This window comes from Eschrichtius robustus, chromosome 13 (genome assembly GCF_028021215.1).
Source record: "Eschrichtius robustus isolate mEscRob2 chromosome 13, mEscRob2.pri, whole genome shotgun sequence".
Taxonomy (NCBI): domain Eukaryota; kingdom Metazoa; phylum Chordata; class Mammalia; order Artiodactyla; family Eschrichtiidae; genus Eschrichtius; species Eschrichtius robustus.
In genome coordinates this window covers 46,903,863-46,921,209 of record NC_090836.1, presented here as the reverse complement: position 1 = coordinate 46,921,209, position 17,347 = coordinate 46,903,863, and the positions used below count along the sequence as shown (strand labels likewise).

At 45.5% G+C, this 17,347-nt stretch overlaps 2 protein-coding genes across 2 annotated transcripts in view; both read left to right on the top strand.

The window, feature by feature from the left end:
* Positions 1–623: 623 nt before the first annotated feature.
* CNPY2 (canopy FGF signaling regulator 2) lies at positions 624–3,963 on the top strand. The gene is made up of 6 exons (XM_068561336.1): positions 624–905; positions 1,515–1,627; positions 1,777–1,892; positions 2,726–2,929; positions 3,090–3,186; positions 3,800–3,963. The coding sequence occupies exons 2-6, from the start codon at positions 1,540–1,542 to the stop codon at positions 3,841–3,843; spliced, it is 549 nt and encodes a 182-aa protein (XP_068417437.1). The 5' UTR covers positions 624–905; positions 1,515–1,539; the 3' UTR covers positions 3,844–3,963.
* A 5,469-nt stretch (positions 3,964–9,432) lies between these two features.
* CS (citrate synthase) overlaps positions 9,433–17,347 on the top strand; it is a 28,092-nt gene continuing 20,177 nt past the window's right edge. The window contains exon 1 of the mRNA XM_068559630.1: positions 9,433–9,652. Coding sequence (XP_068415731.1) covers positions 9,611–9,652 — 42 coding nt within the window. The 5' untranslated portion in view covers positions 9,433–9,610. The remainder of the gene's footprint in view (positions 9,653–17,347) is intronic.

Genomic DNA, 17,347 nt, shown 5'->3' with positions numbered 1-17,347 from the left:
TCTCATTAGAAATGTGTGCGTGTGGGGTTCTCTGACTTCAGCTCTCCTCTCTTTTGTGTTGGCTTTCTATTACAACTGGAAAAAACTAAGGCTTTCAAATTTCCACCCAGAAATGAAGGTGAAACTCTGAAGTCCAAAATTTAGGATATTGGAGGAGAATGCCTTTCCTGGGCAGTGTTAGGTCTTTGCTGTGGCTGCCTAGAACCCTAAGAACGTCGGGTTCTTTTAAGACGTACAGTATGGTTTCCCTGTTAACGCGTAAAAGGGAGTTGGGGAAACTGACAAACTACAGGTCCCAGGACATCTTAAAATCTGTAGCTACTAATAAAGAATCTGTGTGGTGCCGCAGTGCTTCCTGGGAGATGTAGTTTTCTGGGTATTGAAACAAGGGCTTCTCACTGGCTAGCAGCACACCTTTCTTTTTGAAGGTCCGAGCCCACCTAGATTGGCACGCGCGAGCCTGACCGCTTCCATGCACCACGTCAGGCTCTGACTCTGCTTCAAGCCACTCCTATTCTTCGGCTGACACCCCCCGCCCCCGTGGTCACGTGGAGCTGCTCGCCACGCAAGTTTGGGTCCTGCGATCCACCGGGGTCCTTGCCGCCTGGGAGACGCTCCTACGCTGCCTGTTCGCGCGAGAGTTTGGAGGGGCGGGTTTGGGGTCGGTCTCTAGTGTGGGACTCGTACCGTAGCGCATCTGAGACCTGCTTAGGCGTCCACTTAAACGGCTCGAGGAGCTGGCTCAGGCAGTCGCCGGGGCACCCCGTATCTGGAAAGCGCAGGAGCGCTCTGGAGAAGCCTGGCCAGCCCCGCTTCCCCGCAGCCAGGTGCTAGGGTCGGGAGCTAAAGTGAGAGTCCGGCAGTCTTCCAGCGCCTGGGCCACGGCGGCGGCCCTGGGAGCAGAGGTGGGACGGATGCGAGTGGCACTGAGGGTCGGGGTTGCACTGGATCGAAGGCAGTGGTGGGGTCTTTAGAAAGGGGGCTGGCCCTCACGGGGAATAGCTTATAGGCTGGAGGTGGGGATGCAGCAGTCTTTGGTGCTGGGTCCAAATAGGCCCTAGTTATTGAGTGCTCCTCTCGCCAGCCAGCCACCTCGCTACCTCCTGGCCAGAATCAGCTTCTCTCCTTGCCAGCAGCTCCTCTGTGCCTGTCGTCCTTGCTTAACCCTAGGCACCAACCCATGGCTGCCACATAGCCCTGTGAATCCTAGGCAGCGGACGCTTAAGTACCAACATCTAAGGCCTCACCTGTCGACGTAGTGTCTGGGGCTAAGCCCCAAGTTCCGAGCTCAGCGCTCTCACCCACCGCCCCGGAGCCTCCGGGGCCTCGAGCGCCGGAACAGAGGAACCCCTTTGTGTCCGGGCCATTTCCTGGAAAGTACAGCCAGATCACACTGAGGCCTTTGTAGGCCTTGGGATGAAGGATTGGGCGGGGGTGGGGTGGGGGGGGGGCGAGGTACAGGGGAGAATGGAGCTGGCTCCTCACACCTATGCTTTATTCCAATCCAAACCCAGGTGGAGCAACCCCATTGCGCTAAAGATGAAGGGCTGGGGTTTGCTGGCCCTGCTTCTGGGGGCCCTGCTGGGAGCTGTCTGGGCCCGGAGGAGCCAGGATCTACACTGTGGAGGTAAAGGCACAAAAGAAGAAATGGGAGGAAGAGTGGGTGGGGAAGATAGAGCCTTGGAGGGCATGGGATCCAAGGCCTGGGAGAAGGATGAGTGGAAGTCCCTGGGTTGATTCCTTTCTCTTCCCACCCCCTGCCCCTCCTTGCACCAGCTTGCAGGGCTCTGGTGGATGAACTAGAGTGGGAAATTGCCCAGGTGGATCCCAAGAAGACCATTCAGATGGGCTCTTTCCGAATCAATCCAGATGGCAGCCAGTCAGTGGTGGAGGTAACTAACTGTTCCCCCAAATAAAATAGCTCACTCTAATTAAGAAGGACCTTAGTTTAATAGAAATGTAGAAAACATTGACCCACTTAGGTATCTAAAAGATTGGGCTGTCTTATTTGGAAGAGGCTGGAGGCTTATACCCTATGCATTTGCTTCCTTGGCTCCAAACCCTAATATTTATTTCTGTTATAGAAGTTGTTAGCAGACAGGGAACCTTGATCAGCCCCCTTCTCCACATCCTTAATCCACGTGACTTGTGTTTTCACTATGGCAGTATGGTATACAAACAAACATTCATTCGAAAAAAATAGGTCTTATCCTTACATTTAGGAAATTTATTTCAGGTGAAAACATAACACAGACAGAAAGCTGTACCCAGTGGGCATTTGGGAGATGTTAAGGTTATGATGCTTGTGAAATGCTTTAATAGTTGTTATCTTCAAAGCCCATACTGCCTCTCTAATGCTCTCCTCCTATTAAGGGCAGGTATTAGCCTAATTTTAATACAAAAAAGAAAATCATTACCTTACAGACATAAGAATTAAAAGAATTCAAAGGAGGAGAACACATAGTTGACTAAGGTTAATCAAAGAGGTTGTTTATCTATAATTTGGAGCTAATGACACCTATTTTATTTTTTAGGCTTGTATAATGAGGTAAATAAGAGCACATATTTGAAAGGACTTTGGAACTACACAAATCATACTGTTTTTAAATTAGGGAAGGCTTTTTAGAATAGATTGGTTGAGCTAGATTTGGAAGGAAAAATAAGGATATAAATTACTAATGTACAGAGGTAGAAAAATGTGACCCAAGGCTGAGGACATTTCTAGGTGCCTTATGCTCGCTCAGAGGCCCACCTCACAGAGCTGCTAGAGGAGGTATGCGACCGGATGAAGGAGTATGGGGAACAGATTGACCCTTCCACCCACCGCAAGAACTACGTACGTGTAGTGGGCCGGAATGGAGAATCCAATGAACTGGACCAACAGGGGATCCGAATTGATTCAGACATCAGTGGCACCCTCAAGTTCGCGGTGAGCTATGGGAGTGGGTAACTGGGTCTTGGAAACTAGGGGAATTATTGGAGAGCCCAAGTGGAAAGTTGGATTAATGTCCTTGTCCTCCTCTCTGGAGGTGGAGACCAGAGGCTTCCCTTGCTGTCTTCTCTCACTCCTTTATCCCTTGGGTTGACAGTGTGAGAGCATTGTGGAGGAATATGAGGATGAACTCATTGAATTCTTTTCCCGAGAGGCTGACAATGTTAAAGACAAACTTTGTAGTAAGCGAACAGGTAAGCTATTCCCACTTTACCTCCTGTCCTCACATCCCTGTGGAACCTGGCACATTCTCTAGTGTGTGTCCCACCCCCGCTCCTCCAACACCCCCCTAATACCCCCTCCTCCAACCTCTGATGTTAGCTCAAGAGTTGGCTTCCATTACTTATGGCTTAGGGACTTGGGTTGTTCCTCTCCATTCTTTTCCTGTCGGCTTTCAGAATTTGTGGCTCCCTCACCTGAGTGAGATACTGGTGAGAGGATGGTGGGAATGTTTTGTCATTTAAAAGCATATGTTCGGGGGACTTCCCTGGTGGTCCAGTGGTTAAGACTTCATCTTCCAGTGCAGGGGGTGCGGGTTCGATCCCTGGTCAGGGAGCGAAGATTCCCACATGCCTCAAGGCCAAAGAACCAAAACATGAAACAGAAACAATATTGTAACAAATTCAATAAAGACTTTAAAAAAATGGTCCACATCAAAAAATCTTGGAAAAAAAAAGAAAAAAAAAGCATATGCTCTGAAAAATGGTGGTCGGTGTGTGTGTGTTTGTTTGGGGATATTTTCTTGATAGTGGCATATATCAGTATGAGAGTGGCATTTTCTTTGAAACTGTCATGTGCTATTTGCAGATCTATGTGACCATGCCCTGCACATATCGCATGATGAGCTATGAACCACTGGAGCGGCCCAGACTGACAAGCTTGATGGATCACCCCCAGGAGGGGAGAGGGTGGCAATGCCTTTTATATTATGTTTTTACTGAAATGAACTGAAAAAATACGAAACAAAAGTATGAACCGTGTTGTCTTTTCATGCCCAGAATTGGCCCTTAAATTAGGCTTGAAAATAGGAAATTCCAGACAGGAAAGAAAAGGCAAGGGAAGGAAGAGCTTTGGGAATGGTATAGCGCTAAGGTAGGAGGAGCCTGAAGCTTTCTTTTGTTATCTGAGATTCCTGCTGGACTCACAAACTAGATAAGCATTTATTCAGTGCTTATTCAATATGATTTGTTTAGAGTCTAATTATAGTGAGAAGAGGAACCTCTATGAATAAGCTAGGGAACATGAATAAGTGTATGATAGTATAGGATTCTAGAAATTACTTGTATTCATACTGATGAAACATAAAGTAAGATAGAGCTCAGTCCTGAAGGAAATGGATTTTTCTACCCTCCCTACCCTTCCAGATGGAGGGATCAGCAAGAGCATACAGGAAAGGGCAAATGGATGTGATCAGCTCAGCTGAAAAGTAAGGGCTTATCAGATAGGGAGAAATGAGGTAAGGAATGTTATTTAAGGAAAGGCCTTGCTTGCTGGCCTAAGCTTTCAGATTTGATGCCAAAGCAATGGTAAAGTATACCTTTATCATCTCCATCACTAGCCATTGTCAATGTGGACGATAAGTGTGTCCCCATTTTCTGTGTGTAGAGATTCTGTGCAGGGGCATAGGGATGAAAATATAAAGGATACCTTCTTTGAGGAGATTCTTAAACACCCTGATCCTGAGGTGTGGCTGTCTCAGGGTTTGGAATGGAACATTTGTCCTGGGAATGCCTCAGGGAGAGAACACCTGTTATTCAGTTTTATTACATTTCAAAGACTTTAAGCACTTTAGAATCTAAAGGCCCTTGGAAGTCATCTAGTTCACCTTTGCAGATGAAGTAACTGATTTTACAGATAAAGAAACCGAGGCCCAGAGAAACCACAGGTCCTCAAGTCCTGTATATAGTGGCAAAACTGGATCTATAAGCTAATGTTCCCAAGTGTCAATCTGATCTAATATAGCTGTGAAGTAGCTTCCGTTTTATGTCTTTTTTTTCTCTTAATACCTTGCCCTAAGCCTGGCACACGGAATGAATGTGTTCAACAAAGCTTTCTTGTACCACAAATCCCTATGAAATCTAACAATTAACTAGCTCACAGCAAGCACCTTGATATTAGTTGACAACTAAATTCAGGGTCTAGTGCTAATTCCTTCGTCTCTTGTCAGTCATAAGAAATGCTGTATCCTGTCAAATCAGTTTTCCAGACCAGCTGTTACTAAGCTTTATTTCTTCTGTGATGCACGTGAATGATGTTCACATGCTTCATTCCCCTATGAGTATACCCAGGATTCTGTCTATTGCTGCTTGGTGTCTGTAAGTTCTTACTCTTCCACCAGAAAGCTTATCAGAAATGTAAGTGAGAGTACCCTTATAGGGAACTTGAAACTGTTGTAATTTACAAAAAAGCAAGTTATTTGCAAGTTTTAATAAATAAAACAAATTTAATGTTAATCAGTAACAAGTTACTTGTGCCTCACTAGTTTGTCAAGGTACAGCCGTTAAGGATTCTCCAGCCCAAGAGTCTTTGCCACTGGGACACAGGCATGTGTCTTACATAGGGAAGAGTGGACGTTATCATCCTTGACTTGATCCTCAGGAGGATATACTTTGCATATCTCTTAATTCATATCACAGGTTAGCACAAGGAGTCCATGAATTTATCTGAACATTTCTGGAGGCTACTAAAATTATTCTAGCCTAGTATTTAGTACAGTATATACTCAACCTTGCATATCTGGTTACACCTTAAATTTTAGATACCTCGTAAATGAGTTTATCAGAAAAATGTTAGCTTTTAAAGAAATATTCCCAAAGACAGTGTGACAGTGTTTTTTGTTTTTTTGTGGTTCTTTTTGCCACACCACGAGGCTTATGGGATCTTAGTTCCCCAACCAACCCCGGGCCCTTGGCAGTGAAAGCGCAGAGTCCTAACCACTGGACCGCCAGGGAATTCCCAAAGACAGTGTTAAATGAGATCCAGGTGTGACTAGGAAAATGTATTATGTGAAAATCTAGTCCTTAAAAATAAGTTTTAGAGGATTTTTTTTTGCTGTGGAAAGGACTCCGAGCAGGAACAAGATTCCTTTAAATACAGGACAGAGATGAATAGCAAGGGAAAAAGAACTAGTATATGTTAAATACTCATATAACAAGTGCATACACACACTTATTTAACCTTCACAGCTCTAACAAATACTAGATGTTACTCCCATTGGCAGAGGAAGAAACCAAGCTCAAAGAGGGGTGGGGGAGCCAAGGCTTCAGCCCTAGCAATCTTCTTATCCCTAGGCCGATGGAGTCTCCATGTAGTCCCCAGTGGCTCTGTAAAGTACTACTTCTTTTGTTTGAAAACTACCTTCAAGTTTGAACACATGCCCTCTGAGTCTAATAATCTACAGTGAAAAAGCACTATATCCTCTTTTCAGCCATTTTCCCAGCCTGATTATTCCTTGTAAGAAGCCCATTCTATCCCCCTGGTCTTTTTAGGTGCTAAATGTTTGTCTCTCCTTACCTGTATTCTGGGAAGGTCGTCATTTATCATGTATTTCAGGTATCTTTTTTTTTTTTTTTTTTTTGGCTGCACCCCACGGCTTGCGGGATCTTAGTTCCCAGATCAAGGATCGAACACATGCCCCCTGCATTGGAAGCGAGGAGTCCTAACCACTGGACCACCAGGGAATTCCCTATAGTTCCTTATCTTTTAAAATATCTTGAGGGCTTCCCTGGTGGCGCAGTGGTTGAGAATCTGCCTGCCAGTGCAGGGGACGCAGGTTCGAGCCCTGGTCTGGGAAGATCCAACATGCCGCGTAGCGTCTAGGCCCGTGAGCCACAATTACTGAGCCTGCGCGTCTGGAGCCTGTGCTCCGCAACAAGCGAGGCCACGATAATGAGAGGCCCGCGCACCGCGATGAAGAGTGGCCCCCACTTGCCGCAACTAGAGAAAGCCCTCGCACAGAAACGAAGACCCAACACAGCCATAAATAAATAAATAAAAATAAATAAATAAATAACCCCCCCCCCAAAAAGAAGTCTCCCATTTAAAATATCTTTAAATATAGCAACACACTGAGCTAATGTGCCCAAGAAACTGTTAACAATGACTCAAAGTCCCCTTCCTGAGTTGCAGCTGATAATTTACAGTCAGCACCATATAAACAATACAGCTTAGTAGTTAAAATACAGCTTCTGGAGTGAGGCCAACCTAGGTCTGAATTCTAGCAATGCCAATTACAAGCTATGGTCCTGAGTAGGATACTTTATCTAAACCTTGGTTTCCTCCTCTGTAAAGCTACTACTATTACCTACATCCCTTAGAGTTGTGAGGATTAATTAAGGTAATGCATGTACCACATTTAGATAGTTTCTGGAAGTAGGAAGTACTCAATAAATTTTAGCTGCTACCCATTAAAAAAAGGAGTTTGGTTTACTGATATGAGTTTAAGTTCCATCTGCATTCTCCCACTTATCCTTGGCCATCAGGGGGCACCATTGCCTCTGTCCATTTTAAAGAGGTCATTCCAAAGGTCAAGATGACCTCGATGCTCAGCCTTCTCTCCCTTGTCCCCTCCAGTTCTCAGGCACTTAGTTGTATTTGGACCTAGAGTTCGCTTGGCTCCTTTATTCATCCTAATCCTTCTCCCTTAACTTTCTTCCCACCTCCCCAGGTCCCAACCATGTTCAGAGAAAGGCTCTAAGCCAGCTCCTGGGAGATACCATTTAGTCCCTTTGAGTCCTGGGCTTTCCCATTGGCCTTATAGCAGTGGATGTCAGGACTGAACAACTTCAAAATAAGTCCATAAAGTCCTCATGACACTAGGCTCCAGGACACTGTGAGCATTATTGTTCCCCACCCTTCCTCCAATCACTAAAGCTCCAAAATAGGTTACCCTTAAGGCCACTCTGTAATTATCCCTTTGGTAGCCTCACCCTGAGAATGCCTCCTGCCACTTGGGGCACTGGAGCTCAGTCCTCTGGCCTGCGGGCTAGTCTCTGTGGATAATTAACCAGAGAGAAGAAACCAGGTCAGACTATTCTAGGGTTAGGAGGAAATCCTCTGTGAGATGCTAAATTGGGAGCAAATATTGATCAGTGGAGCTTTGAAGTCACCGAGGAGATAGCTGAGGTCAGTGCTCCCCTGGGGCACTGCTTGGCTTCTCTTTATGAAGTTCTTTCCTAAGATCTACCCATCTGATCCCCAAGCCAGAGAAGCATTGGTTGGTAGGTGTAAAGCTGAGTATAAGGAAACCTGGGAAGAGAAAATGGCATTTTTCTTTCTCTTTTTCCAAGTCCAAGCTATAAACTAGGTTCTTTATAAACAGGATCTATCTAAACCTGGCTTAGATGGTACTGAGACCTTTGAACTTTGTTACTTATATGTGAGGAGGTAAAAGGGCTGTCCACTTGGGCCTTGGGTCATTCCTCTCTGCCCTTGGGTCAATGACAATGATATCTTAGGAAGGTAGAAAGGTCCTAAGTTCTTGTCTACCCAAAAGAATGAGTCAAGAATGATGTAGAAGATCACTTCAGTGCCATGGTTCATTTAATGGTCTCTGGGGAGCAGAGGATAAGAATGTATAGAAGATAGCCAAGCAGGTATAAAGGTTCAGAGGCCCTATGGGAGTGACGGGAGTGATGTGACAAAAAGGGAGGTGATTTTGGATGAGGGGTTGGTCTGCAGCTCCTGATCTTTTGGCTAGATGTGGGGTGGACTGTTTGTGTGGGGCTATGTGACTGGAGTGGCAGTGAGACTAATACCCAGGACGCAGAGGCTCTGGACTGCGCTGGAAAGCTTCATATTAAGGGGGCGTTTGTAAGACGGGTTTCCTTGCATTAGTCACAGAACTGACAGCTGGCAAAGACCACTGGATATTCAGGCTCCTGCCTTTGCTTTCCTTCTCCACATTCTGGGTCTGTTGGTATCTATAATACCATGGCTCACCTCAAATGATTTCCACCAAGTAGCTAAGCAAATGATTTCCACCAAGTAGCTAAGTCTGGCATCATAGCCTGTGTCCACATGATGTCACCTCTATGGCCATTAAGTCGTTGACCAAAGAGGTTGTTCAAGAAAGCACACCAAGGGATTAGGATCAGTTGTCGTGATAGTGTATTAAGGGGTTGGCTTCCGAGGACCTTCAAAGGTCGAAGTCCTTGGGGCTTTTTCTCTAATAGCCACCTCACAATTAACCCCAAAGGTGTTAAGGATAAGGGGAAAAGCCTAAGTTAACTGAGTTCTCAGGCACATACTTAACCACCTACACGCTTCCCCCCGCCCATCCACCGTTAATTAGCTTATCCCGGACGGTCCAATCCCCCCAGCCACAACTGCTGTCAACGGCTTAGGACCCGCCCCCCATGCACACTGAGCCAATGGCTGAGCCCGGGGCGAATCCCTTGAGAGGGTGCGGGAGCGGGTTCCGGGCGGTAGGCGGGGCCTCACTGAGGACCCCGGGCTGGGCGCCGCCGCCGGCTCGTTTACCCTTTCCCTCAGCTGCCTCCTTTCAACCTTGTTCCCCTCGTCGGCGCGGCCTCTGGTGCAGCGGCGGCGGCGGCTCCCGTTCCTACCGCAGTTCTCTTCCCTCCTTCCCTCCGCGCCAGATCCCCGAGTTCGCCCGCCATGGCTTTACTCACTGCGGCCGCCCGGCTCTTCGGAGCTAAGGTGAGCAACTAGGAGAGAGCGCGCCGTCCCAGGGTGGGGCTGAGGCGACTGCAGGCCCTCTAGCGCCGGGGTCTCCCTCCCCTACCCAGTCGCACCCCAGCGCATCTTAAAGGGGCCCTGCGCTTGGCTGGCCGCCAGCCCTGCGTGGCGCTCACAGGGTCATGTGCTTCGCTGGCCTCCCGGCCCCTGGGGGTGAGTTGAGCTCTGCACGCCCCGGCCTGCGGTCTTGGGCCGGTGGGGAGGCCGGACCCAGCTGTCACCCTGCCTGTCTGGGGTGGAAGAGGCGGGGATGCTTGGCCTTGGAAAAAGAAGGAGTGGAGAACATAGGTGTTGTGTTCCGTTGGAGTTAGGGAAAGAGCCTGTTTGGAGGAAGGGGCGGGATAAGAGAAGTGGCAGGGGTGAGCAGGTGTGCTCACTCTACCCCTGGGCCAGAGCTGGAGCCTTGGCTAATTTCGGCTTCTGCTTTGTAGAGGGGGCCTTGTCAGTTTCTGAACTGCCTGCTTCCATTTCTCCAACCCAGTTATTTAAGCCTTTAGTGACCAAGCATAGCAGTTCCTGCTAGAGGAATGCGACTCGGGTCCTCTTTGTCCTTGGGACTCTTGCACTTACTGTTTATATAGGAGGAGCTTGGGTGCGGTGGAGCGCTTGTGTGAAATCTTCTGCATGATTATCACATATGATTGGAGAAAGAACCAGAAAGGTTTTTCCCCCAAAACTGCAGGCTGATAAGTGAAGATGTTGGGCAGGAAATAGTAATTCCAAGGTTACATGACCGGTCCTACTACTTGCTCACTCAGGTTTTGCTGTTGCTCTTAAGTCTGCTCTACCCAGGAGAGATTCCTCTTATTCTTTGGGGCCCCTTACTTGACTTTTGTTGCCGTTGGAATCAGGAATATTGTTGCAGGTAATTGTGCTTTCAATTTCATATTGCCAAAATTACTTTTGTCTCTGGGCAACTTGGCTCTTTAAACAGAGAAACTGGTGTGCTGAGGGAGTCCCAGCCTTCTAATCCAAGCAGGGACAGTCCCACAGGTGACCCTGACTGCTGCAAAGAACTTATACTTTCTCTTCTGCAGACAGATTAAAGTTGCCAGCACCTGAGGGGAGGAAGGGAAACCTTACAATTGTTTTGGCTTACTGTGTTATCTTGCATGGTTGGTGATAAGGTGAAGCATGTAGGATTTACAGGTTCTTCCAGGTACTCAGCGGCAAGGTGGAGGCTGATCATTTGGGAGATACTTGTCTTACTTGACGGTAGTTTCTTCCGCTGCCAGGGAACAGGGTAAGGAAGCCTCTTGGGAAATGAAGCAAGTTCTAGATAGTGTTTTGGCAGAATAGGGGACACTATAATTAGCTCATTCCAGAGCTGCTAACCCAGACCAGGTAATCTAACCCTACAGTTTGAAAAAGCCTTTAGAATTTACATTCGAATTTATTTTGCCTCTTAAACCTCTGAGGAAACTCAGAAAGCTTTTAGGTTGACAGGTCTACCTAACTGTAGTGATCATTACTGTTTTGTTTACTTTCCTGTTAGAGACGGACCTGAGGATCCCAAAAACCTGTATATTGGAAGCCATTAGAAGGCTTTCGACCCTTAAAACTAACAAAGCCCAACAGACTGAGGAGTAGAAACTTTCTGAGATCTAAGCAGTTACAGCTAGGATACCAAGAAGCCTTTCAGTTTGTCAGCATTGCTAGCACCTGCCTGAGCTTTCCAGATTAGCCTGCAGTTTAATGGTACTCAATTTTACTTCTGCTATTAAGGTAGGCTTTAGAAGGCAAAAATAGTCTTCTAGCCTGCTACTGTGATTCTCAAGGTCAGGTGTAGTTCACTTTTCTGAGAAATTTTTTTAACCTTGCTAAGAGACACAAATACTAGTCATTGTTCTGTTGTTCCACCCTACCCACTGTCAGGTAATTTAATGAACACCTGAGTTGGAGAGACCACCTCATTCAGAGCCTTGAGATTATTTTGACTTCTTGTTTACCTGAATGAATTTCTACTAAGCAGTGGCTTTAGTATTAGCTGTGGGTGCCTTAGCTTTGTGCTGTAAATACTGTCTTTTCATAGGTGATCTGGGTTGGGAATTAGAGTAGGGCCACCAATTAACTTTTGGATTCTTCATGCCAAAGTGACTTAACCAACCCTAGTTGCTTCTTGTATCATTGAGAATTGCTCCTCCAAGCTAGGATGTTTGATAACTTTGCGTAAATCAATCCAGAAGTGTTTCTAGATTATTTCTAGACTTTCTCAAGACTCTTAATACCCGTGATTCCTCTACAGCAGACGTACACCACTGCACATCTCTCCTATAAATCCTAGTCTGAAGTTGGGCTCTACAAAACTGAGTGAGTTTTGTCCTGTGAAATGTTAGTTAGGCTTAAAGCCCCAAACTTTTAAGGGCAAGCACTCAAATCTCTTTGCCTTCATTTTGATTATCAGCCTACCCAAAGTAATGGCAATTCCTTGACGCTTACTAGATGGACCAAAGATGAAAAATGGAGAATAAATCCTCATCATGTGCTAATGGTGGTATGATTGCATTTGTTCTTCCTAGTGGTCTTTAGATTGGTAGCAGGTGAATGCATGGGTGTGGGGAGGCATTGAGGTGAGCCGTGGTGAAGTGGATAATCAGAGAAGGGAAGGCTGGCATTCCTAGTTCTTAGAGTCCAAGTGGGCAGAAGGCAGGAAACCAGACTTGGTGGATCTCCCTAAAGCCACAGAGTAATTCCTTCTGCCCTCTTTTCAGTGCCCTATGTGATAGAGTTGAATAGGATTTGAGTGAAATTAAAAACAGTAGTGAGGCAGCTTTAGCAATGGCTCTTAGGATCTGACTGTCTTTCAGTTCTCCCTCAACTTGCCTAAATTCCTATATTTCTTTTAACATGTTACCATTTTTTTAAAATTAATTTTATTTATTTATTTTTGGCTGCATTGGGTCTTCGTTGCTGCGCGCAGGCTTTCTCTAGTTGCGGCAGGAGGGGGCTACTCTTTGTTGTGGTGCGCGGGCTTCTCATTGCAGCGGCTTCTCTTGTTGCAGAGCATGGCCTCTAGGTATGCAGGCTTCAGTAGTTGCGGCACGCCGGCTGAGTTGCTCCGCAACATGTGGGATCTTCCCAGACCAGGGCTCGAACCCGTGTCCCCTGCATTGGCAGGCGGATTCTTAACCACTGCGCCCCAGGGAAGTCCTTAACATGTTATCATTTAAAAAGCTCCGGACTTCCCTGGTGGCGCGGTGGTTAAGAATCCGCCTGCCAATGCAGAGGACATGGGTTCGAGCCCTGGTCTGGGAAGATCCCACATGCCGCGGAGCAACTAAGCCTGTGCTCTGCAACAAGAGAAGCCACCACAATGGGAAGCTTGTGCACCGCAACGAAGAATATCCCCCGCTTGCAGCAACTACAGAAAGCCCACACGCAGCAACGAAGACCCAACGCAGCCATAAATAAATAAATAAATTCATGGGGAAAAAAATCAGTTTTAAAAAAAATTAAAAAATAAAAAGCTCCGTAAGTAAGTTCACAGTGGGCGTCATCACCTGAGGTGCTTCTTCACATTGCACATTCATGAATCCTACCTTCAGATTCTCTGATTCAGCAAAGGTGGGATGAATCTGGTAACTTGTATTTTTTCAAGTGTCTCACTTGACTTCTTGGTGATCCCCTCCTGTTGGGCCAGTAAAGCCACCAACTGTGTTTAATGTGTATATGAAGCTTTGAGTGTTTTGGCTTTTTTTTTTTTTAGTGATTATTTTTAAATGACTTCAGAAGTAACTATTCTAAGAAATAGTCTGATTTAGACTATTTCTCTGGGTTTGTCTTCCTAGGCCTTTTTTTCAAATGCCTTAGGAAAAGTTTCTTGTAAATCCCTGAAACAAAGCATTGTAAGAACTAGTAGAAGTGAGGGAACAGTTTCTAGTTCCTGAAAAAGTAGTACAGTGACAGATCCTATATACTTTATTTAGTAGTGTACGCTTAGTGTGCACATAATAAGTAGATGTTCAGCAACTATTTGTTAAAGAACAGTAAGAATTTCTCTGAAAGGAAAATTAAGACTCGATTCTTTTCTGAGTCTGAATTGGTGTCCTTTCCAGTCTTCTTCACTGAATAATCAGCGAACCTTTAGCGAAGGGTCTGTTAGACAATGAGAGTTCGGCAGAATTATTAAGGAAACTCTCCTGAGTATGAAGGGCATCACAGTACGAAATCTGAAGGTTGCTCAGGCTATTAAGTGGCCTGACCAAGTAGTGCAGGCAGACTTCCAGTATCACCATTGTGAAACACAGATGTTAGATGGCTTTAGTTCTCTGACCTGGTTCTGGGGAGAGAGGAGCCTTTGTCCTATGTGTGTTCTTTTTCACTTAATGCAAGTTGTTTCTTCTGCATTGGAAGCCTTTACAGCACAAGATTTTTCCTACAGTTATTAGTGAATTATATTTGCTTCATCAACTAAGCCAGTTCTGCTGGCTTGGCAAGCTCTGATCTTTTGTTGATGAAGGACAAGGCTCTAATAAAATCAGGAGCATCTCTCACAAGTTTTTTTTAAATTAAATTTTTTATTTATTTATTTATTTATTTATTTATTTATTTATGGCTGTGTTGGGTCTTCGTTTCTGTGCGAGGGCTTTCTCCAGTTGCGGCAAGCGGGGGCCACTCTTCATCGCGGTGCGCGGGCCTCTCACTATCGCGGCCTCTCTTGTTGCGGAGCACAGACTCCAGACGCGCAGGCTCAGTAATTGTGGCTCACGGGCTTAGTTGCTCCGCGGCATGTGGGATCTTCCCAGACCAGGGCTCGAACCCGTGTCCCCTACATTGGCAGGCAGACTCTCAACCACTGCGCCACCAGGGAAGCCCTAAATTAATTTTTAAATTGAGGTATAGTTGATTTACAATATTATGTTCGTTTCAGGTAAACAACATAGTGATTCAACATTTTTTAGATTATACTCCATTTATAGCTATTATAATGTATTGGCCATATTCCCTGTGCTGTACAATATATCCTTGTAGCCTATTAATTTTATACACAGTAGTCTGTAATCTCACAAGTTTGTTGTTGGAGCTCCTGGATATGTGGCAGGATATGTTCTGAATGTGCCTAGGATAGGGAATCAAAGGAAACTTGGCTTTTCCCATGTAGAGTAAGGGTCCTAGATGTGGATCGATGATGATTATAGGCTAAGAGGAATAAGAGAGAAATAACCACATTATTGAGTAAGTGCTTATCCAAATGGTATTCTACTGTTCCCAGAATTTGGGGGAGAAGGGAGTAGTTGTTTTGTTTTGTTTTTTTTTGGCTGCGCCGGGTCTTCCTTGCAGCGCTTGGGCTTCTCTACGGGCTCCACAGTACGTGGGCTCAGTAGTTGCAGTGCGCAGGCTTCTCTCTAGTTTGGCTCTCTAGTTGGGGTGCGCGGGCTCCAGAGTGCACAGGCTCAGTAGTTGGAGCACACGGGTTTAGTTGCCCTGTGGCATGTGGGATCTTAGTTCCCCGACCAGGGATTGAACCCGCGTCCCCTGCATTGGAAGGCAGATTCTTAACCACTGGACCACCAGGGAAGTCCCGAGAAGGGAGTAGTTTTAATTGATTTTTGTTAAGTCATTTCGCCAATACCCTATTCCAGAAATACCCTAAGTATTATAAGCAAGTCTTCGGCAGAATTTCCTACATGTATTATTTGTCCTTTTCCTCCCTTGGCCCTTTAAGATAGAGGTTCCTTTAATTATATTTTTACATCGTAGCATAGCACATTTGAGAGCTACAGCCCATTTCTATCAATAATAGCCAGGTCACTAAAAGAGTTATTGCAAGGGGTGGCAGCATATGAGGTTTGAAAATCCTTTTAGTGATTGCGATACCCCCATCCTATAGAGAATCCTGGCTGTCAGACATTGCGAGCCAGGCCCTTATCTTTGGAAGTAGCTCTCTCCATCTCTCCCCATGAAGGAGCTGACCTATTGAGTGAGGTGACTCCCTGATTCACCTGACAGGTGCTGTTCTAGTAGGATGACTTTACACGTGGCATGCAACCAGAAGCCAAAAGCCCCGTTGCCACACCTCCAGAACTGGGGGAGGAGCTGGGAGGTGAAAGTTCAGGGATGACTCAGAGATTTGTAATCTGCCTGTTGCATCTGTGAGTATAGCCTGGATGTACTATACAAAGCCATTTAGCAGCTTTCCTTGGCAGCCAGGAGTAGATGAAATGAGTTATGTAGCCTAGGGTATGACAGTTCTCTAACATCTCCTGTCTAGATTTGCTTGCTGGTGGGGATTATGGTTAGTTAAATTTGTTTCCTCTCCTTGAGACTCTTGGTCAGGAGGCCCTTAGGAAATTGGGGCTTTATTTCCTGTTCTACAGCTAGAGGGAATTATCCATTCACCCCTTCCTCAGGCTTGACTGCCTCTTTCCTGGGATCCAACTCCATGAGAGAGTTGTGACACGAGTTGGTAGGTAATAGGCCAACACATTTCTCAGAAACAAATATCTATTGATCTCAGCTATACAGAAGGCACTGTTCTAGTTGCCTTCATGCAAATGATTTCATATAGTCTACTTGTCTACCCCGCAGTTGGCTTTGTTTTTACCAGTTTAGAGGTGTGAAAATTGAAACTAGAAGTTAGGTCATACAGCCATGGTAGCACAGCAGGATAGTGGCAGAACCTGGATTTAGGACTTGACCCTTGATAACACCATATCCCAGGCTCTTTATATTCTGCCCTTCTGCTTCCTTGCTTAATGCTTTAAACCATGGATGTTTCTTAAACTTTATTGTTCATAGGAATCACTTAGTGAGTTTGTTAAACTGGAGATTTGGATTCAGTAGGTCTGAGGTGGGGCCCAAGATTCTGCATGTCTGACAAGCTCCAGGTAATGCTTATATTGCTGGCTAGGCAGTCATATTTTAAATAGCAAGGCTTTTGAGTACCTTTACATATGTGTCCTTGTTGGAGCCTTAGAATCAGACTTTGAGCTAAGTAGCTTGAGTGTTATCCTAAATGTGGAGAGGGAAAGGGAAACAGTAGTTAGTTGTTTGCTTTGGATGTCTCAGTTATTTAGTAATGCAGCTGCGACTAGAACCCAAATTTCCTTTCCTAATTCCAAGGCATGTGCTTTGTGCTCTGTCTTCTACATCATTAGATAAAGTTGTCCTAACTTGAATTTTTCCTATTCTAGCCTTTTGGGCGGTCATATCAATGAATTGCTGCTTTTAAAATCCTTCATATTTCTTTAGTTTTTTCCCTAGGCTGCAGGGTGAGCTAAAATATGACTAAATTTGACATTGAAGGGTGCTAGAAAGTGGCCATACTATTTGATTTTCTACATTTATTATATAACAAATACAGAGCACTTGCTGTGTGTCAGGCATGGTTTTAAGTAAATATTGACCTAATTAATTCTCATAGCAATGCTTTGAGGTAGGTACTATTATTGTTCCCATTTTACAAATATTTTCTCAGGTCCTTTCTCTCTCTCTCTCTCTCCCTCCCCCCTTCTGGGACCCGTATAATGCGAATGTTGGGGCGTTTAACGTTGTCCCAGAGGTCTCCTAGACTGTCTTCATTTCTTTCCATTCTTTTTTCTTTATTCTGTTCTGCGGCAGTGATTTCCACCATTTTGTCTTCTAGCTTGCTTATCCGTTCTTCTGTCTCACTTATTCTGCTACTGATTCCTTCTAGTGCATTTTTTGTTTCAGTTA